At 41.1% G+C, this 25,983-nt stretch overlaps 1 protein-coding gene across 3 annotated transcripts in view; it reads left to right on the top strand.

The window, feature by feature from the left end:
• The window catches only part of METTL4 (methyltransferase 4, N6-adenosine), a 75,579-nt gene extending 49,950 nt beyond the window's left edge, over positions 1-25,629 (top strand). The window contains exons 6-8 of one of the 3 annotated variants that reach the window (XM_075585260.1): positions 77-183; positions 362-453; positions 25,317-25,629. In XM_075585260.1, the coding sequence (XP_075441375.1) occupies positions 77-183; positions 362-453; positions 25,317-25,462 (345 nt within the window). In that variant the 3' untranslated portion in view covers positions 25,463-25,629. Of the gene's footprint in view, positions 1-76; positions 184-361; positions 454-24,463 lie in introns of all 3 variants that reach the window. The other 2 variants (XM_075585261.1, XM_075585262.1) reach the window with 2 other exon arrangements.
• The last annotated feature ends 354 nt before the right edge of the window (positions 25,630-25,983 follow it).

Raw genomic sequence — 25,983 nt, 5'->3', positions numbered from 1 at the left:
TTGATGAGTTTTCTGTCAGCTTTCATAAACAATCCAAGACCTTTAATTTAATTATTTAATGATTGCTTTGTGTCAGATAACCAGATCGGGGGAATTTATATTTCCACTGGATTCTGCCCATAAAAAACCTTATGAAATTCTGGTATTGGGACAAGTACAGAAACAAGATCCTTCTACATCAAGGTAAAATATCCTTTTGCTTGAATATGATCTTTTTTTATTTATTTCTTTGTTATTTGTTTACATATCAAATTTGAATGCATTTTCTAGGCTCAAGAAAAATATGTATCTTCCTTGGAAACATATTACATGGTCTTTTGTTTTTGTTTAATAAAATCTCTACTTTTATTTTATCTGCTAGGAAGCCTGAGATGAACCTGCCTCCCATCCCAGAGCATAAGTTAATCGTCAGTGTACCCTGCACCCTTCATTCCCATAAACCACCTCTCTCTGGTATGTTCTGTATCAACTACTTTGAACTGAGTTACAGTAATAAACCTGTTGCCGCTGAATGCACAACTGGGCACCTTCCAGGTTCTCAACCTTTCTGCTCAATCATTACTGTCCTGAAGATTGAGCCACACCTCCCTTCTCCATCACCATTTTCACACCCAATGTGTGTCTTTCTTCCCCTTCTCAAAACCACTCTCATTGTCCTTCATTATCACCTACTCTCTTCTACCAAATGCCACCCGATTGCAATTAATAAACAGGATATTGACAGTTAACAAGCCAACATCTTTTTTCCAGTAATTGAGGGGCATTGTAGAGTTAATTCTTAATTCAGACTATTTTTGAGCACTTGTAGTCGGTGGATTTCCCATTAGGCTCGATAATCCCAGGCCTAGGGCAGCAACATTTTGGGGAGGCCAATGTTCTGTTTTTGTTTCTCTTTTTTCCCCCATATACTATACTGAGGCCCTGCTCTTTTCTCCACTGATTGCCGGGGGAGAACGTGGAGCCCCTGTAAAGGTCCCTTACCTTCTCCTCCGCCCTCCTCCTTCTGTAGCATAGGGGTGTTAAATGATGCTGCAACGTCATATGGCATCATATTGTCATGGAAACGTGTCAGCACGTGACATTGCGGCGTCACTTGATGCCGCGACACTGAGAAGGAGGAGGGCGGCCCGGGCGGCAAAAAGGTAAGTGCCTATGTGCGGCAACATACTAAATCCGCAACTGCCTGTGGTATCATACAAATGTATTAATTTCAAATTAGATTTTTGGATCCTAAACCTGCAAATATCACTTATTTGGGTCTTCAGACCTTAACAGAAAATAATTAAGCTATGTATGGTGTCTGTCTGAGACACCTCGGCAGGTAGGTGTCTAAGTCAGAGAAGGAGGTGACTCAACCTACTGTAGACAGGTATGGTCCCATAGGTGTTTATCTGGTTTGGATTACATGCTGTTACTACATCCCTACTGTATTTCAATAATATGTAGATGTGTACTTATGTAACAAATGAGGATTTCTGTTTATTTAAGGTGATGAGTAGAGTATATTAAAGCAAATTTATACCGGTGATGTTCAGAGGAACCACCAAGTATTGACATTGTGCCTGGAATAAATCAGCAAGTAGTACTCTATGCCTGGGCCTTAATAATAATAACCCTATTAAACAATACATTTTCTCTGTGTGTACAAACAGGACCACCTAATGGCATAAGAGAGAGAAGTATTGGTAGGAAAGTGAGTGTTTGTTTACTTTTTTTTTGTTCATGGTTCGCAAACAAAAGGACTCAATGAATATATTTTTCTGTTGCTGGAGCCCTAAACCTTAGGTAACCTCCAAGGTTCAGGAAGGAGAAGAAGTCCAAACCCTCTTCACCCAGAGCACTGGCTGTGCCGTGGTTTGAAGTGATAGTTTGGTGGCACTCTTCTCTATTGAAGTACCAGCTGCACCAGACTGGAAGCACAGACAGTACATTTTCATTATAGAAATAGATGAGCTTCGGCAGATTTTAATACTAGGGACATGGAAAGTATTTTCTTTTCATACATTCCAGCAGATATATAATTGGTACCATTAATATTATAGTTGGATAAAAGTGTTTCCTATCTCATTGGGAACAGTGTGTGCCAGGAAATGCCCTGTACAGAAGGATTAATTGATGTACTTGCAGCTATCCCGTAATGAAATCTGTGCTTGTAATCACTCTTCACTGAGTTTAATATGTGATATGCAATTTGACCTACGTGCTTTAGCATTATTCCGAAACGGTTGTATGTTTCAGAGATTTTCCTGTGTCCACCTGAATGGGGTGATTTAAACTCCAATCATCTGGGGATATTTGCTGATTGGAGGACTGTTGTAAAGTGAGAGTGCAAATCGGCATCACATGCTTTATTGACCATTTAAAAGTGTAATTAGGGAAAATAGTAACTGAGCAAACTAATTGGTTAAGTAAGGCTGTCTTTTATTGTAGCTCACGTATTATTCCTCAACACAAAATGTATCCAGCACCTGTTTAAAGTCCTGATTGTACAAGCTGCCTATCATTGAGGATGTTTATAAGTGTAATAGTGCCAGTGTAAAAAAAAAAATTCTGTAATGGTGGTCTATATATCTTTCAACAAAGTTTTATACTCTTCTTTAATCTTACTAATTTCTTTGTAGTACAGTTGTGATTTTTTTTTCTTTGCAAGCAGCACAAAATGTATATACAGTATCTGTAAAGAGCCCTGGTGCTATGCATTCACAATTTTAATGCAAAATTGAACCATAAATGTTTTTGTAGGTTGTGTAGACAGTTGTTTGATCCTCTTCTGGGCTTTAACCACGGTGCCTTTTGCAAAAAGAAGCCAGAAAGGCAACAGTAGGCAAGTGACCTTTGCACTGATTTTCCACACCTTTGATTGGTTACAGGCAGGAGATTCTTAAATAATATTTCCAATAGGGACAACATACTTTAGAAGGTGTGTGGGTGTGTCTTCACCAAAATCAAATGACCAGGGAAGGATACAGCCCTACAGGTAGATGAAAAAAGGGTATTTAATCCATATCCAAATGTATCCAACGTTACAGAGCCATCTCAGGGCCCATTCAACATGGAGGTGCATGATAAGGGGTCCTGAGATGGCCCCGATACATTGGATACATTTGAATATGGATTTTCTGCTAACTGTAGTGCTGCGACTCCTCCCTGGTCATTTCATTTTGGTCAAGTATCTTTTTTATACTATTTATGATGGGTGCACTTGCCAATTGTGAGCTAATTGTTTTGTATATGGTGTGCTTTCTCTCCCCTTATATGTAATATATCAGCGTTTGTGTGTGTGTGTGTTTGTGTGTCAACTCTAAATATTACTGTATGCTCATTTGCATGTCTTAGACAGGTCTGCAACCCTGTCTTTCCCCATTATCGCCCAGCATACAGTGCTTCCACTGCAGCAAGGGATTCTGGGAAATGACATGCAAATGAGCACTCAGTGCCACCTTTTGTCTCAAGCTCGTATTACACAAGCAAATCCTCAAGTCAATGCATGCTGTTTTAAACACAGCTTTTAGACAGAGGCTGGGATGAGATGCAAAGCCATTAAACCCACTCACAGACATGTTTCAAACTTGATGGGTATCATCAGTGTGAGGTTGGTTGTAATGGCTAAGCTGGTTTTGAGACTATAGACTAGGTAATCACCACAATTATTAAGGTTATGGTGGGTAAAAAAAGTGACAAAAACCCTCCACAGTAAAGCATAAAGCAACTGTAAATATTACTGTATGCTCATTTGCATGTCTTAGACAGATCTGCAACCCTGCAAAGGTTTAATGGCTTTGCATCTCAACCCAGCCACTGTCTAAAAGCTGTGTTTAAAACAGCAGGCATTGGCTTGAGGATTTGCTTGTGTAATACGAGCTTGAGACAAAAGGTGGCACTGAGTGCTCATTTGCATGTCATTTCCCAGAATCCCTTGCTGCAGTGGAAGCGCTGTATGATGGGCGATAATGGGGAAAGACAGGGTTGCAGACCTGTCTAAGACATGCAAATGAGCATACAGTAATATTTACAGTTGCTTTATGCTTTACTGTGGAGGGTTTTTGTCACTTTTTTTACCCACCATAACCTTAATAATTATATATATATATATATATATATATATATATATATATATATATATATATATATATATATATATATATATATATATATATATATAAATACTAAAATCACGTATTTTGTTGAACTGAAGAACGTTGAAATATTTAAGGTTAAATGCCAAAGCCTACAAATAATCATTATATAAACCAGAACTCGTCTATTTTTAATCTCTCAAAAAGCTAATGTTCCAACCACAGCTCTTGTGAAAATCTTACATTTCTCTTGGGTATAGCACGGGAAACGGAAAAACTTGTCTAGGTCACTATTTCCAGAAAACGTTATCTGCAAAAATTCAACAATGATGTAACACTTAAAGCAGCAGTCTGCACTGATTTAGTTTATTTTGCGTTCTACTTGAAGAGATCTCTATTGCCCTTTCAAATACTGTTTGTACTTTTTTTTAAAGTGGTGCTTCTTAAAGGAGCGTTTGAAATCTTAAGTGTCCAGGAGGTTAAAATGGAGCCCAGTGCAATGTAAAGCTTACCATGGGAACCTGAGACGCAAGGAAAAAATCATGATTTTTAACGCAGAGAACAATGGATGCAGGAAATACTAAGTGGGCAAGATACTAATTGTCTATGAGTTAAACTAGACGCTTTTGAGTGGGATTTCTGCTTTATATCTAGGAGTGAAATTATGCCATTCATTTGCATGCTTTCGAACATATGTTTCTCACTGCATCGTCTGTCTGGGATTGTAAGAAATTCTGAATAGCACCATAAAGACTGTGCAAACGAATCAATACACAGTAGAGCCACAGAGCTTTTGAAATCCCATAGGTTTTTTCTTCAAGTGTGCGGACACACAGCCTATACATTAAATCTACCTTTCTCCACAACCAATACAGCTTATAGAACTTTGACCTACACAAATTCAGCTTGTGAGATGTGATTTTATATATATATATATATATATATATATATATATATAAAATCCCAAATAGACGGTGGCGTTCTGTGGCTAAGGAAATGCTTTTATTTGTGCGAGCTTTCGAGATACACTGATCTCTTCTTCCGGCGGCGTTACAATGGATAAAGCAAGAGAGGTTGGATAAATGGATAAAGCAAGAGAGATCAGTGTATCTCGCAAAGCTCGCACAAATAAAAGCATTTTGTTAGCCACAGAACGGTATCGTCTATTCGTTTTTGATTATTAAGCTCGGCTAACACGGTACAGATACCTACACACACACACACACACACACACACACACACACACACACACACACACACACACACACACTTGTCTGATACACCTGATCACCTGGTACAGTACTGTATGTGTGCTCAATACTGAAATAACAATCACCCATGCACAAAAGCACTATTCATCCGAGGCACAGAATATATGCAGCAATATTGAATATGAGCAGTTTCTACAGCGAGCGTTTCTCATTCTTCTTGCTTGCTTTTGTTCCTGTTACTAGGCTCTTCTGTTGCAAAAGGATTATACTATTAGAAAAGAGGCTCCATGAAATAACATTCTGCAGCCAGAAATATTGCTGGCATTGTAACTTAATATAGTTGTATGCTTAAATAAATGTAGTATGTCAATTGGCCAGCAGGGAGCAGCTTAACCACACCAATAAACGATTTGCAAACAATATAAGCATGAAATGAATTATTGGGAACAAGAAAACTTGATGACTCACATGCATTCTTTATGCTTTGTTTAAGTAGCAGCAGAGACGAAAATATTAGTATTTATTGCCATTGTCGATCATTTTGCTTTTTTGCTTCTGTTTGGATGAACGTGTGAGGATACACTCAAAATCTTTTAATGAATGATTATATCAATTTATTTCTCTGGCTTACATGGGAGAACAAGATGCAAATTAAAGTAAGCCATCAAAAACAGACATTCTGTTTCCTGCAGTGCATTTAACTATGAAATAATGACTATCGGGGTTTCTGGTGATACATGGTCTGTGTTTAACACTCACTGCCTTAATATGTCACTGTAAATGTACTTAAGCTGCTTTATGCAAATGTATAGAATTATATATATTTTTTTTACTTGAGACATTGAATCAAATAACCGTAGGTCATGTTCTTGGTTAAAATGTTATCTTTGAAGTAAGAATATTAACAAGGGCTGTTAGTTACCACTGGGGGAAAAAAATTGTTGAATATGATTGTAAATAAGCATATTTTCTTTCTTTTATTGGGGTCATTATGTAACTGTACAGTAAAGTGGTTTGAATGGCAAGTACTGTACATGTTAACAGCAATTAAAAAAACCCAATAAAAATAGGATAGAAATGTAAAAAAAATAACACAACGTATGCTATAATGAAATAAAAAATATTTAAAACTAAAATTTACTTGCATATTTATTATCAGTGGTAAGGGCAATGGAACTGTTAGTAATAGGGTATCAAATTGGAGAAATTTAATAATATAATATAATAAACATAATATGAAATATTACAAAGAAGCCCTGAGAAAGCTCATGTGATTTAATTTGATCAATAAAATTATTATTTCACATGGAAGTGAAAAAATTATTTAACATTTTCAAGAAATATATATATTGAAAATCCTCCATAATCATGGCCCACCTGATTTTGGGAGAGAATAATACTCTGTGCCTAGGTCAGGGTTCTGCAACCTCTCAAGGAAGAAAAGCCATGTTATACAAAATGTGTTTCTCCAAAATATTCATGAATATTACGCCCACACAAACACATACATATACAGGCATACCCCGCTTTAAGGACACTCATTTTAAGTACACTCGCGAGTAAGGACATATCGCTCAATAGGCAAACGGCAGCTCGCGCATGCAACTGTCAGCACGTCCTGAACAGCAACACCAGCTCCCTACCTGTACCGAAGCTGTGCGCAAGCGGGGAGACTATAGAGCCTGTTACACATGCGTTATTTACATCAGTTATGCACGTATATGACGATTGCAGTACATTACATGTATCGATAAGTGGAAAAAGGTAGTGATTCCCTTTAAGTACATTTTCGCTTTACATACATGCTCCAGTCCCATTGCGTACATTAATGCGGGGTATGCCTGTACTGCACACACACTAATAGGTTTATACTGTATAAGCATTAACATACGTCAAAATATGTGGGACAATAATAAGTCCCTTTATTTAGTTTTTTTATTGTATTTTTCTGTGCAAAATAGTGTCATTTACAAATACACAATACATACACTACCCTCCCCAAAACACACATACACGACCCCCCCCAAAATACATATACACACTACCCCCCCAAATAAATATATATATATATATATATATATATATATATATATATCAAATAAAAAGATCACTTGTGAGCACATTCACATGTCTTAGGCAGGTCTGCAACACTGCTTTTCAGTCTCTTATTTTATATATATATATATATATATATATATATATATATATATATATATATATGAAAAAGAAGAAAAAAAAGCGCAATCCTGTATAGCTATAAAAAACTGGATAATTTATTAAGCAAGACAGGCTGGGTTGCTGGACAGACAGATAAAAATAAACACACTAGTGCAAAGTATCACAATAAATGACAGTACTGACTGGCACAGATACATACACTAACTGACACACACACACAGACTAACTGACTGACACACACACACACTGACTGACACACACACACACACACACACACACACACACACACACACACACACACACACACACACACACACACACACACACACACACTGACTGACACACATACACACACACACACACACACACACACACACACACACTGACTGACACACATACACACACACACACTGACACACATACACACACACTGACTCACATACACACACACACACACACTGACTGACACACATACACACACACACTGACACACATACACACACACACACTGACACACATACACACACACACATTGACTGACACACATACACACACTGACTGACACATATACACACACACTGACTGACACACATACACACACACACACATACACACACACACACTGACTGACACACATACACACACACACTGACTGACACACATACACACACACACTGACTGACACACACACACACACTGACTGACACACATACACACACAAACACCACACTTAGTGCAAATAGCTAATGCAGGGGATGTGTGCCGAGCACGCGTATTATAAGTCAAATTTATTTGCGTTTTGTCAATGAAATTGTATTTTGATTTTTAATTAAAACATCACCAACACAAATGACAATTTCTGTGACAAAAGTCAAAGAAGTTTCACTTACTATGCGCGTGCACAGCACACACAGCTTTTTTTCCCCTTTCTTTTTCCTGTCTCTGGGTAATACCGAGCATACTTCTCTCCATACTTCTTGGAGTTGTCTGAAACTTTAGGGTCCAAGTTTCACATCCATACGTGAGCACAGGCAGGGTAAACTGGTCAAACACTTTCCGTTTGAGGCACACTGTAAAGGTCCACTTTAAGATTGTATTGTTTCCTCCAAATGGGCTCCATACATCTTCATTTTCCTATTTACTTAATACAAAAGGTTCTATTGATACTTGCTTACCAAGGTAGACATTTGTCTTTGACTTCTAGTTCTATTCCATTTATTTCGATCTTTGTAGAGTTGACACATTTGTTGAACATCACTTTAGTCATACAGAGATTCAAATGGACGCCCACTTTCCTACTTTCTTTGGTTAGTTGCCTGATTTGTTGCTGGAGGTCTTCTGGAATTGTGGCATAGATAACAATGTCTGTATCTGCAAATCAAAGGTGACTCAAGTATTCACAGTTGATGTTAATTCCCCTTTCTTTCCAATGTAACCCTAAGTGCTTGGACCACTGTGGCCCTTAACCCGGAAACAAAAGTGGAGCCCTCTACTGTTTCCCTTCACGTCAGATCGTGTCCTGCGCTCCATGGGAACACAGGATGCACTATCAAAGCTGAAAAAAAAAACTTTCCTCGGGCATGACTTAATCACTACATAGTGACCCCCAAAGGGTTAATGTCCTGAACAATTCTTAAAGTGTTGCTGTGCAAAGCTTTGGTGATCACTTGCTGATCTTTATCTTGCTTGTAGCTTTATGTAATCTAATTCTCGTAAATGGTCCTTGTAATGTCAATGTTTGTTTCTTTAATGCTTTGTCTTATTAATGCCTTTAAAACCACTGAGGTGTAGACAGAATGATATGATTTTTCATATTCTTTGAATCCTAAGCTGATTGCTAGATCGTATTTATTACAGTACTTTGGGAAATCACTTACAGTATTGTACAACTTGGATATGATCCATTGTGTCTAATTGATTCTTTATTCTCTATGCATTATCGTTTGCCATTTAACATTAGTAGGGATTATGACCATTAATTGGCTCAGCGAGATATACAATCTTCACATTCTTTAGAACCTACCACACTCTTCCTGGAATGGTAACAAATTCTACAGTAGTTGGAAATGTTGGCTAGTATCATCAAAAGTGTCAGAATAAATCAATGTTTGCCTGCAAGCTTGGATTTTGGCTAACCTCTTACAACAATCTAACAACTGAGCTTAGTGTGAGACTATAACAAATATGCTTTTGTTCTAATTAATATTATGTGTCTGATAACTTTGTTTCATTTTTTTCTTACTAAAGTTGTGATAATGTTATAATTAAAGCAATTAATGTGAACATTAGGTGAATAGAATTTAGCAAAATAAGCTTGTGAGATGTGCTAAATAAAAATGTATATGAAGCAAGCGCCAATATTCAGTCATTTGAAAAGAACCAGTTGTAAAAACATCTGATTTATAGTTAACAATATTTATTCTAATGATCAACATGATGGGATAGGAATTTTTTGTACCATTTTGTTCAAATTACTTTATTGTATTCAGTGGACACCTGTCAGCACACACACTGAAAATAGGTTGTTTGATGGGGATAAGATCAGGAAACAAATAACTTTTCTTCCGTTTCTAGAATTAACCTACTTTAGGAAAAAGTCTTAGAATGAGTGAATCTGATTCTTATGAAACAATGCATTGTCATTGTTCGAAGCAGTGACAATAGCTAGCTGAATACAGGATTAAAAGTTATGGTTCTTAAGAAGTCTACGTTACACTTCTTTTATTAAAAGGAAGTTCTCTTTTATTCAGAAGTACTCCCTACTGGAGCCGATGTGACTGCTTTGCATCTCTTCACACTTCCCTATTGGCTTTACTTGCACTTGTAGCAAGTAACTGAATAACATACACACTTCTTTTACAGTTTTCAAGTGAAATTTCAGATCTTTAGCTAAAAAAAGATTACAGACTGCCTTATTCTTTCTCCAGTCGGCTCAGTGGTACATCAAAAAAAAAGAAGAAAAGGAAACCAGCTACTGTGATAGTTACTTGGTAGTTATATAGTTACATAGTAGATGAGGATGAAAAAAGACATATGTCCATTAAGTTCAACCCATGCTAAATTTAGACAACAGATATGTTATCCTATATTTGTAATTACAGTATATTGATCCAGAGGAAGGCATACAAAAAACCCCAGTGAAATATCATCTCGATATCTCATAAGGGGAAAAATAAATTCCTTCCTGACTCCAAATATTGGCAATCAGATTACCCCCTTTATCAACATCCTTCCCATGTTTAATTATTAGGTATACCCCTTTACACCTTTCCTTTCTAAAAGAATGTCAAACATTTTTTTGAACATATCTATTGTATCTGCCATCACAGTCTCCATGTGTAATGAATTCCACGTTTTAACTGCCCTTACTGTAAAGAACCCTTTCCTCTGTTGCTGGGAAAATCCCCTTTCCTCCAACCTTAAAGGATGACCCTGTGTCATTTGTATTGCTGTTGGGATGAATAATTATTTTGAAAGCTCTTTGTATTGTCCCCGAATATATTTGTAAATAGTTATCATATCCCCTCTTAGACGCCTCTTTTCTAATGTAAATTAATTTAATTTAGCTAGCCTCTCCTCCTAAATCAGATTATCCATCCCCTGTATTCATTTGGTGGCTCTTCTCTGCACTATGTACATTAATGGCGGTATATAATTAAATACATACATACATACATACTTTCTCTAGTTCGATAATGTATTTTCTAAGGAGTGGTGCCCAAAATGTTACTCCATATTCAAGGTGTGGTCTTACTACTGCTTTATAAAGGGGCATGGTTAACTAAGGAAGAAGTTCATAAGCGACTTGAAAAAATTAAAGTAAATAAGGCACCTGGCCCCGATGGCATACATCCAAGAGTTCTCAAGGAGTTAAGCTCAGTAATAGCAAAACCATTATATTTAATATTCCAGGGTTCCATTTCCACAGGCTCAGTACCACAAGATTGGCGTAAAACAGATGTGGTGCCTATATTTAAAAAGGGAGCTAGATCACAACCAGGGAAATTACAGACCTGTAAGCCTGACTTCAACAGTAGGAAAACTACTTGAAGGTTTAATACGGGATAATATTAGGAATACCTAATGGAAAACAAAATTATTAGTAATAGTCAGCATGGATTTATGAAGGATAGATCTTGCCAAACTAACCTTATTCGTTTATTTGAGTCGGTAAGTAGGAATTTAGAACAGGGTAATGCAGTTGATGTGGTCTACTTAGATTTTGCAAAGGCTTTTGATACGGTTTCACACAAGAGGTTGGTGTACAAAATATAGAAAATTGGACTCAGTAATAATATATGCACCTGGATTAAAAACTGGTTAAAGGACAGACAACAGAGCGTTGTCATAAATGGAACTTTTTCAGGTTGGGCTAAAGTTGTGAGTGGAGTACCTCAGGGATCGGTACTGGGACCCCTGCTTTTTAACTTGTTTATTTATGACCTTGAGGTTGGCATCGAGAGCAAAGTCTCCATCTTTGCTGATGATACTAAATTGTGTAAGGTAGTAGAATCAGAGCAGGATGTAATTTCTCTTCAGAAGGACTTGAAGAGACTGAAAACGTGGGCAGGTAAATGGCAAATGAGGTTTAATACAGATAAATGTAAGGTTATGCATTTGGGATGCAAGAATGAAAAGGCGACTTAAAAATTAAATGGAGATATATTGGGGGAATCCTTGATGGAGAAGGATTTAGGAGTGCTTGTAGACTGCAGGCTTAGCAATAGGGCCCAATGTCATGCAGTAGCTGCAAAGGCAAACAAGATCTTATCTTGCATCAAACGGGCAATGGATGGAAGGGAAGTAAACATAATTATGCCCCTTTACAAAGCACTAGTAAGACCACACCTTGAATATGGAGTACAATTTTGGGCACCAATCCTAAGAAAAGACATTATGGAACTAGAGAGAGTGCAGAGAAGAGCCACCAAATTAATAAAGGGGATGAACAATCTAACTTATGAGAAGAGGCTAGCTAAATTAGATTTATTTACATTAGAAAAGAGGTGTCTAAGAGGGGATATGATAACTATATACAAATATATTCGGGGACAATACAAGGATCTTTCAAAAAAACTATTCATCCCACAGGCAGTACTAAGGATTCGGGGCCATCCCTTAAGGTTGGAGGAAAGGAAATTTCACCAGCAACAAAGGAAAGGGTTATTTACAGTAAGGGCAGTTAAAATGTGGAATTCATTACCCATGGAGACTGTGATGACAGATACAATAGATTTCTTCAAAAAAAGGTTGGACATCTTTTTAGTTGGGAAAGGTATACAGGGATATACCAAATAAGTATACATGGGAAGGATGTTGATCCAGGGATTAATCCGATTGCCAATTCTTGGAATCAGGAAGGAATTAATTTTTCCCCTTAATGGGGTTTTTTGTTTGCCTTTTTCTGGATCAATAAGTAAGTATAGATATAGGATAAAGTATATGTTGTCTAAATTTAGCATAGGTTGAACTTGATGGACCTACGTCTTTTTTCAACCTCATCTACTATGTAACTATGTAATAATTTTGTTTACTTCCATTCCGTCCATTGCTCGTTTAATGCAAGATAAGATCTTGGTTGCCTTTGCAGCTACTGCTTGACCCTGGGCACTATTGCTAAGCCTATTGTCTACAGCACTCCTAAATCCTTCTCCATCAAGGATTCTCCTCATTTATCCCCATTTCATTTGTAAATTGCCTGTTTATTCTTGTTTCTCAAAGGCATAACCTTACATTTATCTGTATTAAACCTCATCTGCTATTTACCTGCCCAAGATTCTAGTCTATCCAAGTCTTTCTGGAGAGAAATTACATCCTGCTCTGATTCTACTACCTTACACAATTTAGTGTCATCAGCAAAGATGGAGACTTTGCTCTCTATGCCAACCTCAAGGTCATTAATAAATAAGTTAAAAAGCAGGGGTCTCAGTAGCGCTCATTGAGGTACTCCACTCACAACTTTAGCCCAACCTGAAAAAGTTCAGCTTATGACAACCCTCTGTCATCTCTCCTCCAACCAGTTTTCAATCCAAGGGCAAATATTTTTACAGAGTCCAATTTGCTTTATTTTGTACACTAACCTCTTGTGTGGAACCGTATCAAAAGCCTTTGCAAATATAAGTAGACCTGGTACTTGGTTTTGAAAATATATTGCAGAATTATACATATTAGTGCCCTGCAGAAAAAGTTTTGTATGCCAACCTATTTGTCACTAACATTTAGAAACCTTTCCCGTGTGTTCTGTTTAAACCCTTCAAAGAGCAAAACATTTCACTTTCTCCCAACACTGTAGAGATTCCTGGTTGTTTATTTATCTAATGTAGTATACACCATGTTACTTTTTTTGTTCAAGGTTGCAACCACTAAATATTGCTTACCGCAGCGGTTCTCAACTCCAGTCCTTAAGACCCCCAGCAGGTCAGGTTTTAAGGATATCCCTGCTTCCGCACTGGTGTCTCAATCAGTTGAACCACCTGTGCTGAAGCAGGACTATCCTTAAAACCTGACCTGTTGGGGGGGCCTTGGGGACTGGTGTTGAGAACTCCTGGCCTAACCCAGTAACAAGTGCAGATAAGTTACATCCCTTGGTGTGTTTTAAACACAAAAATAAAAATAGAAGACATGATGCTGAGTTTATTTTAGTCCTGTATCATCAGCAGCATTCTCAGACTTTAATGTTGCTCAGAGAATCCCATGTGCATTGTTTCTGGTTACCTTTGCAATTAGAATCTATGCAACTTTAACGTGACTGTAGATCATTTTCTGACTGCTTACAGTATATCAGACAGACTCTTAGTCACAGTGTTGAGAAAACAACACCATGCAATGGAAAATTATATGAACCATAGTATTAGCCAGATATTTGGACTCTCAGTGCGATCAATGAATGGGGTTGGCAGGACCGGCTTGGAAAACTGCAGGTGCAAATTTTGAGTGTGGTATCTCTCGCGCTCCCCGGAGCCCCACCTCTTGGGCAGGGTGGCGGCGCTGGATGGAGCCCACCTGGCGAGTCCTGACACGAACGTTGGCCCTACCGGAAGTATTCTCAGAATAAGATTCTTACTCTTATCCCCCTATCCAACATACCGTGATGCGAAGTTCTCCTTGTTTTGGAAATGTCTGAATAGGGCTGGAAACTTCCCTGACAATATTTGTTTTCATAGAATAACAGAAGACTTTCATAGCATTTTGAACTGGAACTTAAGATTTAGGAATTTTAGCAGTGACAATGGGTTATTTTTTACTCTTAAGTTATTATTCACTAAACTAAACCATGATCATACAATGGAGTTTGGTTCACCTAGCTCAGGGGTCGACAAACCGCGGCTCGCGAGCCACTTGCGTCTCTTTCAGCACAACCGTGCGGCTCTCCTAAGGATGTGCGGCGGCAGGCGGATGATGCGGAAGCAAGTGCGTGGGGGGAGCATGATGCGGAAGCAAGCGCGTGGGCGGCGGCGACCGCAAGCATGCCAACGGCGCTTGGAGACTAGACGGTGGCCGGGCAGGTCCAATGGTGAGGAGAGAGAGAGGAGAGCGGGAGCGGAGCCCACACAACCCGGCAGAGACAGAAGTCTGCATCCTGCCTAATAAGGTAAGGACAGCATTTGTAGCCTTGGGGTTGGGGGGGGGATAAGATGATTGGGGGCCAGTGGAGATGAGTTGATGGGGGGGGGATGAGATGATGATGGGGTCCAGCCTGCCTGATGTGATGGTGGGAATAATGATGGGGGGGAATTATGATGAGGGGGCAGCCTGATGTGATGGGGGGGGAGCAGCCTAATGTGATGGGGGGGCCAGCCTGATGTGATGGGGGCGCCAGCCTAATGTGATGGGGGGGCCAGCCTGATGTGATGGGGGGGAATAATGCTGGTGGGGCAGCGGGATGTGATGGGGGGGGGGGGCATCAGCCTGATGTGATGGGGGGAATAATGATAGGGGGGCTAGACTGATGTGATAGGGGGAATAATGATGGGGGGGCCAGCCTGATGTGACGGGGAGAATAATGATGGGGAGGCCAGCCTGATGTGACGGGGGGAATAATGATTGGGGGGCCAGTCTGATGTGATGGGGGGGGGGGAAAGGGTGTAAGATGATGATATATTTATGGCTCTTTGAAAATTCTAAATCGTTGTGCTACTCATATTTGGCTCTTTTGGACTAAGAGTTTGATTATCCCTGACCTATCTGTGCGATATTTATCCTGGCTGCTGTATCCACTAAGCTAATTGTATGTGTAAATAACCACAAAAATAATAACTAGCATATGCTTGACACGCCTTATTTTTCATTAGTTTATATTAAATTGAGTCTGTATTAAGTTCTCTAAAGAAGACTGGAAAGAAAATGTTACCTTTAATGTCTAGTCCTACCTACTATTGTTTATTGCAACTGCAGTTCAGCAACAGAATACATGTTACATTATAGACCCCAGATTGATTTTATTTTGAGAAGTATTAAAAGTCCAAAGTAGGAGATAAAAAATGAATGACAAGAAACACAGGGATAACTTCTGAAACCAGAAGAAGAGCCAGGAAGCCCGAAACATTGTCCCCGTGTTTCTTGTCCTTTTTGAAAACTGTCTTCTACTTTGGATACTTAGTACTTCTCTGGAAAAACATTTTTGTGACAGCCTAGATTTGGGTGTACCCTGTAAGTCTTTTTTGAAATGTTGAAAAGTTCCTCAGCTCAATAAAGGTAAGGTAGATCGATGAAAATGCAGCCTCTCCTTGCAACTTCCTCTCGTTAGTCAGTCACACCAACAATGTCCCCAAACAGCCTTCAAACTGAGGTCTTGGAGAAAGAGATCGAAAAAGATCAAGATAGTCTACTATGTAAGAGGAGCGCTCCAGAGGTTAAACAGGCACACACACACAGATGCACACACAGACACACAGAGATGCACAGAAACAGAGACACATACATACACGGAGACACGCACACGAGGAATTCACAGTTACTATACGTATAGAAGTGCAAATAGGTAAAACGGGGTGTGTGCTGGGCACGCACGTTCCAAGTTAAACTTCTTTGTGTTTTGGCACTGAAATTCTGTTTTGATTTTTAATTAAAAACATGACCATCACAAATACAGTTTCTGTGACAAAACAGTGCCAAAAAAAACACAAAGAAGTTTCACTTAAAATGCGCGTGCTTGGCGCACACACACTTTTCCCCCCTTATATTATTTGTATGTGTAACGCATGTGCAATGTGAATTTCTGCATTCTTACTTAAGCTGGCAATCATTTGGTGCTCCTGTTATACATCTGTCAAAATCGTGATTGTGTGCCTAACATAATGGCTGCTTCAGTCAGTACAACTCAGCAGTTACAATTTATCCTGATAACTATTGCTACAGTTTACAGCTTAAACTGCTGGGAACATTGGCAACAAATTATCCCAGACAGGAAAGTGTTGCAAAGATCTTGCACTGCGTGGGAGGTGGGCTAAAACTTGCTATAGAAAGCAAAGGATGTTTTAAAACTCATTACAAATGGCATTAAGAGTTGAATAAAAAACAGTCACTATTATTTAATACTACAGGACTCATTTATTTAAATCCCCCCCACCCCCATAATATTTCACACGTTTTTCTGCTTTAACGATAATGTCATGATTGTTTTTAAGAGACTTAAGGACTTTCTTCAGTGGTACTGTTAAATTAGGTTGAACGTTTTGTTTAGCTGATCCACAGATTTGCTTAAAGCTGCAGACCAAGCAATATCCTACATGTGTGTTTTTGTTTAAATAAATCAGTTCTGTACTATGAGAAAATGCTTGTAGCATTTAAAACAACAACAACAACTCTGTATGACATGTTTAATGTATTATAATGTAACATGCATTTTTGGTTTCTCTAGCAACCATTTACAAAGTCATATCCCTTTCGTCTTGTGAAACAGGCTCTGGCACACCCCTTTTTGAGCCAATGAAATTGGTGAATTCATTGATAAAATTGAGCCCTGCCCTCTCTCTAGCTGTGCAAAAAATTGTATTTAGTGACTGCCTGGTCACATGATCTTCCCCACAGAACTTTACATCTTTTGTCCTCTTCTGCTGCTCTGACAGCCATTTAGTGAACCCCACAAGCCGAATCTTCGCCAGTCGGTCACAGGAGAACGGATCGATCGGCAACTTAGCTAATTACTTATTGTGTGGATTGTATTGATGCACTTATTAAAGGGAAAAAAATTAAAAATAAACAGCATGGACTGCTGCTTTTGAAATAATTCTCCATTAGATTACCAAATGTGTCAATGTAGTGACCCTTGGAGCTTCAACACAATTGTGGCTCAATCAGTGGCTCAGTCAAAGGCTCTTGGAGCAAGCCCAATCAAAAAATATTGAAATGCAGTACCTTATGGCTAGTGCTGTTTGATGAATACCTGTAATACTGAATATAGTTTTGATTGTTATAAGGCCATTGTCACACAAACTTACAGTACATAGCACATCTTTACAATGGAATACTAACAGCATATGAAATGGTCTGTGCAAAGAAGGGGCGACATTTCGACTCCACATGGTATATTACCCTAGATCAGGGGTCATCAAACTCTTAGGGCCTCATGCAGAGAGCAGCGCTAACAGGGAAAGCGGCATGTTTTGGCAAATTCTGCCTTTAGAAAGGCAGATAATGGCAAGTTTTAAAAAAAGCGCCATTTTTTTTTTCTTGAAACTCGACCGCGCGGCTGGAGAGATCCTAATCTCTCCAGTGTTTAAAACGGCCGTATGCAGAGAGCCGCGAACGCCATCTAATGGCTGTTCGCGCCAAAAAAATGGCGCGATTTTCAAAATTTTTCCTCTCCACCATGAAGCTGGCGCTCCGCGGCCGGTGGAGGGGAAAAAAAAAAAACGATTTCTTTCCCACTAGTTTCAACAGCGCTCATAGCGCTGGTTGAAACTCTCCATATGCAGAAACGATTGTAAATGCAGTTTTATGCCCTTTCTACATATGGAGAAAAAAACTCTCCAATAAAGCTAAATTTTATTCCCCTCTCCAATTCTAAATAGCGCTGCTCTCTGCATGAGGCCCAAAGTCCAAAAGAGCCAAATATGAGTAGCACAACGATTTAGAATTTTTCAAAGAGCCATAAATATATTTTTACAAGTACGGTTGATTAACCGTCATCACATCAGGCTGTCCCCCCATCATTATTCCCCCTCATCACATCAGGCTGTCCCCCCATCATTATTCCCCCCATCACATCAGGCTGTCCCCCCATCATTATTCCCCCCCCCATCACATCAGACTGCCCCCCCATCACATAAGGCTGTCCCCCCATCATTATTCCCAACCATCACATCAGGCTGCCCCCCCATCATTATTCCCCCTCACCACATCAGGCTGCCCCCCCCCCCCCCCAGGGCCACCAACAGAAATAATGGGGCCCGGGACAAATGAAAGGAGCAGCCCCCCCCCCCCCCCGAACCCATAGCGCACCTACCACAAAAAAATATCTTTTAGCGCGCAACTTTTGCTTAACTGTTTTCTTATTGTGATACAGAAAAAAACATTACAATGCAACCTGTTTAATTTTATATTTTCAACAAAAGACATGTGACTGCCTGTGTGGCTGAGTGGGTGGGTGGATGACAGTAGAATGACAGTTGGGTGAATGACGGTGGGTGGGTGAATGATGGTTGTTTGACGGTGACTGGGTGGGTGGGTGACAGTGACTGGGTGGGTGGGTGACAGTGACTGACAGTGACTGGGTGGGTGAATGACAGTGACTGGGTGGGTGAATGACAGTGACTGGGTGGGTGGACGACAGTAACTGGGTGGGTGGATGACATTGACTGGGTGGGTGGGTGAATGACAGTGACTGGGTGGGTGGATGACAGTGACTGCGTGGGTGGGTGAATGACAGTGACTGGGTGGGTGAATGACAGTGTGGGTGGGTTGATGACAGTGACTGGGTGGGTGACAGTGACTGGGTGGGTGTGTGACAGTGGGTGGGTGAATGACAGTGGGTGGGTGGGTGAATGACTATGGGTGGGTGGGTGAATGACAGTGACTGGGTGAATGACAGTGACTAGGTGGGTGACAGTGACTGGGTGGGTGAGTGAATGACAGTGACTGGGTGGGTGAGTGACAGTGACTGGGTGGGTGAATTACAGTGACTTGACAGTGACGGGGTGGGCGAATTACAGTGACTAGGTGGGTGGGTGGGTGGGTGAGTGACAGTGACTGGGTGGGTGAATTACAGTGACTGGGTGGATGGGTGGGTGACAGTGACTGGGTGGGTGGGAGACAGTAACTTTGACAGTGACTGGGTGGGTGGGTGAGTGGATGGGTGACAGTGACTGGGTGGGTGACAGTGACTGGGTGGGTGACTTTGACAGTGACTGGGTAGGTGACAGTGACTTTGACAGTGACTGGGTGGGTGACAGTGACTGGGTGGGTGGGTGACAGTGACTGGCAGTGACTGGGTGGGTGGGTGACAGTGACTGACAGTGACTGGGTGGGTGGGTGACAGTGACTGACAGTGTCTGGGTGGGTGAATGACAGTGACTGGGTGGGTGAATGACAGTGACTGGGTGGGTGGACGACAGTGACTGGGTGGGTGGATGACATTGACTGGGTGGGTGGGTGAATGATAGTGACTGGGTGGGTGGATGACAGTGACTGGGTGGGTGAATGACAGTGACTGGGTGGGTGAATGACATTGACTGGGTGGGTGGACGACAGTGACTGGGTGGGTGAATGACAGTGACTGGGTGGGTGGATGACAGTGACTGGGTGGGTGAATGACAGTGGGTGGGTGGGTGAATGACTATTGAATGACGGTGGATGGGTGAATGGGAGACAGTGACTGGGTGGGTGAATGACAGTGAGTGGGTGGGTGAATGAAAGTGACTGGGTGGGTGGATGACAGTGACTGGGTGGGTGAATGACAGTGACTGGGTGGGTGAATGACAGTGACTGGGTGGGTGAATGACAGTGACTGGGTGGGTGAATGACAGTGACTGGGTGGGTGAATGACAGTGACTGGGTGGGTGGATGACAGTGACTGGGTGGGTGAGTGACAGTGGGTGGGTGAATGACAGTGGGTGGGTGGGTGAATGACTATTGAATGACGGTGGATGGGTGAATGGGAGACAGTGACGGTGAATGACAGTGACTAGGTGGGTGACAGTGACTGGGTGGGTGAGTGAATGACAGTGACTGGGTGGGTGAATGACAGTGACTGGGTGGGTGAATTACAGTGCCTAGGTGGGTGGGTGCCAGTGACTGGGTGGGTGAATTACAGTGACTAGGTGGGTGGGTGGGTGACAGTGACTGGGTGGGTGAATTACAGTGACTAGGTGGATGGGTGGGTGACAGTGATTGGGTGGGTGGGTGACAGTGACTGGGTGGGTGACTTTTACAGTGACTGGGTGGGTGGGTGGGTGGGTGACAGTGACTGGGTGGGTGACAGTGACTTTGACAGTGACTGGGTGGGTGACAGTGACTGGGTGGGTGACAGTGACTTACCTTGACCGGGTGGGTGCAGCTTGCCGCCGGACTCTTTTCCCTCCTGCCCCCGTTATCCCTGCGGCAGCTGCCCGGGAGGGGAGGTGGGCTTGGGGGTGCGGGAGGTGGGCTCGGGGGGGGGGGAGGGGCACGGGAGATGGGCTTGGGGGGGCCACGGAAGGTGGGCTCGGGGGGAGCGTGGGAATCTGGCCGCGGGGGGAGCGCGGGAAGCTGGCCGCAGGGGGAAGCAGGCCGCAGGATTAGCTGGTACTTCCCCCTCCGTCCCACGTTGGGAGCGGGGGGGAAAGGTGCCGCCGTGGGAGGAGCTGGTACTTCCCCCTCCATCCCACGTTGGGAGAGGGGGAGGGGCCGCCGCAGGAGGAGCTGGTACTCCTCCCCCCCTCCGTCCCACGTTGGGAGCGGGGGGGGGAGGGAGCGGCCCTGACCTGCGCATGCGTGCCGGGACTGCTGGGGAATCGCCGCCATTTTTCGCCACACACTTGCTTCTCCGCCGCCCACGCGCTTGCTCCAGCATCGCGCCTGCCCGGCAATTCCTGAGGAGAGCCGCACGGACGTGCCCCACGAGCCGCAAGTGGCTCGCGAGCCGCGGTTTGACGACACCTGCCCTAGATAGTGCTTTAAGCAGAAGTTCGCGCTAATCACCATTTTTGGGGGTGGGGAGGGGCATTTAATCTGTTTACTATAAGAGATCTCTTCTTGCCCTTTCTAACTCTGTTTTTATCTTTAAACTTAAACTCTCGCTTTAGGAGATACTGTATAAGCATTGGAAATATTGGGTGCCTGTAAGGTTAAAATGAAGCTCTCCCCAGAGGCACAGTGCAATCGTGATGGTAACCTCAGAGGCTAGAGATTAACATCATGATTTTTAACCCTAAATACAAAAACAATATATTTTTTTAAAGAGCAGAACACGCTCACGAGGCAAGCTGCTATGTCACACAATGCCTTAACGTGTGTTTTTAAAGGATAATAATGTCACGTCAAGTTTTCGCCCACCGTCTCCCTACCTGTCTTCCTATATCCCTCTCACATCGTGACATTAAGCCTATGCTAATAAGATATTCACCAGCCGTTGTTTTTGGCTATAATTAGCTCTCTATATGTTGTATAAAGGAGTGTTTTGGGAGGTATCTACAGTAAGTAAGTAGGTACTCAACTAAATGGGTCTCCCCCTGTGTTACCCCCTCCCCTTCCTCCTTTTCCCCCCTCACCACCGTTCTTCTCTCCCCTCTTGCTAATGAGATAGACAACGGACATTTTTTTGCACATATTGTTACTGACGTTCTAAGCTCTGACTTAACGGAGCTGTGCAGATCTGGTCGTATTTGAGTTAAGCTCACACAGGCTGTTACATGGGGATTGCTGCCTTACATCATTGCACAGTACTCGGCAAATGCATCTACAGACGCACATTCTGAGACCTACTGCTGCTGTGTGCTTACACTTTTTACACTGGTAACATTTTGCCGAATTCAGCAGATTCATGGGATGCAGAATGTTGCTTTTACATGTACTTTCTGTTATTCAGGTTTTTTTAATTTATTTGCAATTAATTTTTAAAATGTTCCTACCTGTATATTACAAAAAAAAAAAAAAAAAGTGATCATTGAGGCTGGTGATTAGATACATATAACACTTCGGCAGCTGCTCTTTGCCTTGTAGTTTTTAAACTTTGTATCCATGGTGACAACCCTTTTCAAACAACAGCCTAAGTATATATCAGGTGTTCCTGCTGTGAAAATTAACCAATGATTTGCCAAGTGCATGGCTTTATATAAAGCCTGACTCCATTTTAACACATTTCGTGCAGACCATGATATCTACAAACAACAAATTAAAACCGCTTCCAATATGTTTATTATGGAAACAATCTGGGATATATTGAACTGTTAGGAAACTGAGCATTGTTTGCTGGTAGGGTGAAAAACCATTGCCATTGAATAAAGCCAGAAAAACATGGCTGGTTGGGAAGAGATGCTTGAAACCATCGAGTAAGGATATGTGGCTTTTCTCAAAGGCAAACAACAACATGCATACTGATGTAGCTGATCTTACCCTTTGCGTTGCCGTGATGGTCACGGCCTGGAAGGATTAACACGGCGGGGGTCCCATTCAGAAGCATGAACCCCCCCCCCCCTCCACATCGCGATTGCAGATGACAAACTCCCAGCGCCGCAGACTTTTGTTTTTTTGGCCGCAGCGCTGGGAGTGGTAAGTCTTGCTACCCCTGTATAGAAATACTCTATTGAACCCTTCTAGTTTGCCAGAAATGAGGCGCACGTAGTGAACAATTGTTCTTATCTGATGACCAATAAAGGAGGAAGCGAGATAGTTCATATAAATTGCAAAGCCAGTATAACCATTCTCGCAGTTAAGAGACTCAAAAGGTGGAAACAGCTGTCTGTGAGTAGGTTTACTGGTAGGGTGACTATATTTGTCCGGGGACAAATGTTGCGCATGCGTGAATGGCCGCACATGTTGCCGGTACTGATAAAAACCGGGACAGGGTCAAAAAAGTCAGGACATAGGTCTAAAAAAAGGGACTGTCCTGGCTAAAGAAGGACGTCTGCTCACCCTGTTTACTGGCCATGCACTTCTTTAACCGGGCTGTGCGGAAAAGCCATGTAATACGGCAGGCACATGCTTATAGGGGTCAATGTTAAAATGGACATGAAGTAAAAGGTGACCGTGTGTGCTCGTTTGCATGGTCATTTCCCAGAATCCCAGGCTGTGTGGAAGCATTGTATACTAAGAGATAAAGGTCCTTCACCACATACTAAATCCGTACTTGTACATTCATGTGTGTATGTAAATAATAGTTTTATCCAGCACGATTTCATTTGTTTCTGTGTTATTTTCATTTGGTAACCTTGGTACCAAAGGAGTGTGCAGTGTGTTGCATGTCCCTCTCTGTCATGGATTAATGAAAGTACTGTGCTTCCCTCTGTGAATGACTGCTCCTGTGTTAACTTTCCTCTGCTCAATTGTACTTTTGCAGTGTCTATTCTAGGTGAGTCATGAGTAATGTAGCACCAGTTAGAGCGACAAAATATGCTTTTTTTTTTTTTTAACAAGTTTCTTAAATAAATTAACAAATAAGTGAGGTACAGGTGTGGTTTTTTTGGTATATTTTTCTTGTTTTATCTGCTCTCAAATATTAACACATTCTCTAGATTTTCTGCTTTGCAAATATATATCGGAACCGATAGATATTATAAATGCGATACATCTTCATCTTCTAAAAGTGCTCTTAATTATACGTACATTATACAAGCCTAACACCACAGTTGTTGAAATCCAGGGTAAAATCAGGGTAAAATGAAAGCATCTTTTATTTCCAAGTAGCCAACATTTTCCTGAGAACTGACTTTACACTAATAAGTTGTGTTTTGTCTGAGTTTTAGATCCTGTATAGTGTTAGTCACATTCTCCTAGAAGAAGTCGGCATTCAGCCAGTTTACAATGTTTTCTATCATATTTCTTTTTAACTTTCTATTTATCATTTTATTTTATTTTTTGCAGAACTGTCCAGCACTTGCATGCTGTTTCCAACAAAGAGATCTTGGTGACTTTAATTCATTAGCAATATCGCACACTCAAAAATAATCTAACACCGCTGCTGCTTATTGATTGAAAAGGACAATACTCCTTTAGTTACTGTAAGAATCAGTGAAGTGCTATCTCTCTCCAATGGAAAGGTCAACGTCAGGACTAAAATTGCAACACTGTTGTCCGAATAGATGAACAGAGCATAGTTTGTATAGCAATTATCAATGCTACCAAGCTGGAATGATTTCAGTATTTCAAAACAGCAGCAGGTGTCTTAGTACCCCAAAGAGGTTCTTCTACTGAACAGAAAATAACACTTGAATCTGGGCCTACACTTACTGCAGCACAGTGTAATGCAATTGTCCAGGCTGACAAGGGGTTTTGCACTATCCTTGTCCTCAGATTTTGAATCTGATTGCGCTGTACTAATTGTCCTATCCTTTGTAGAGGTGCTTTGTTCCCATCATACAGGAAACATTACAAACATTGTCATGCTTGTTCGGGAGTGCTATGATGACTCTATTGAAAAATTGAAAAGTCACCAGTGTAGGCGGTAAAATCCTCATTCCCTGTCTCTAAATGAAAACCGATAAATCAGACCTATTGAAGGCTCTGACTGTATTGTTCACAATCTCAAGGGCGCTTATTTCAAATGATTTCCTGACTATAAATAGCAGAGGCTGTTGATGAAATCCTTGAAATTAATTTGCTGTCTTCTTTTTAATGAAATACTCCACTTTTTCATCTCCCAATAGCTGAAAGATGATTGATTTTTGCTCTTCTTCATCACTGTCTTCTTCTTTGTGTTTTCTCATATTTTACACAGAGGTTTTGAAAGAATATGTCAAGCCAGATGTGGAATGCTTGGAACTGTTTGCACGTAGCCTGCAGCCTGGGTGGAGCAGCTGGGGGAATGAGGTTCTCAAATTCCAGCACATGGATTATTTCATCCCCCGTGGGACTGGAAACTGACCAAGATCTATTAGCCTAAGAGGAGTTTTTTTTTTATATACCTTTAGAATTGCTTTTTTTATTACCAATGGAACACTTAGAATGCAGTGTAAATAGAAACGGACATGTTGCAATAAGAAATCCGTGTACTGGGTAACTTTCTATATTGACAAAAACACATAAGGAGACAAGAGAAATCTCCTCCAAGATTCCTGTTACTGCACAGCAAGGCTGATAAATGTATTTAAGGTTCAAATACCTTCCAACAATTGTTGAATATAGGCTGCAAGAGGTACAGGTAAGTAACCGCTCCCAACACTTGGGGAGGACAGTTACCAATAAAGCCTATATGGCCAAAACAATAAAATGTTATTAATAAACATAATAGCAACGCTTAATGGTGACAAATGCTCTAATTCTAATAAAAACAATTAAAACGCAAGATGTGGGTCACAACCGGAGGGGGACATAATCCCTAGGTGGGTATTAATATCCTATATGGAATAATTGTATGTAGCTCCAAATAGTTATATCGCATCAGG

This window comes from Ascaphus truei, chromosome 2 (assembly GCF_040206685.1).
Source record: "Ascaphus truei isolate aAscTru1 chromosome 2, aAscTru1.hap1, whole genome shotgun sequence".
NCBI lineage: Eukaryota > Metazoa > Chordata > Amphibia > Anura > Ascaphidae > Ascaphus > Ascaphus truei.
This window is presented reverse-complemented; position numbering and strand designations above follow the sequence as displayed.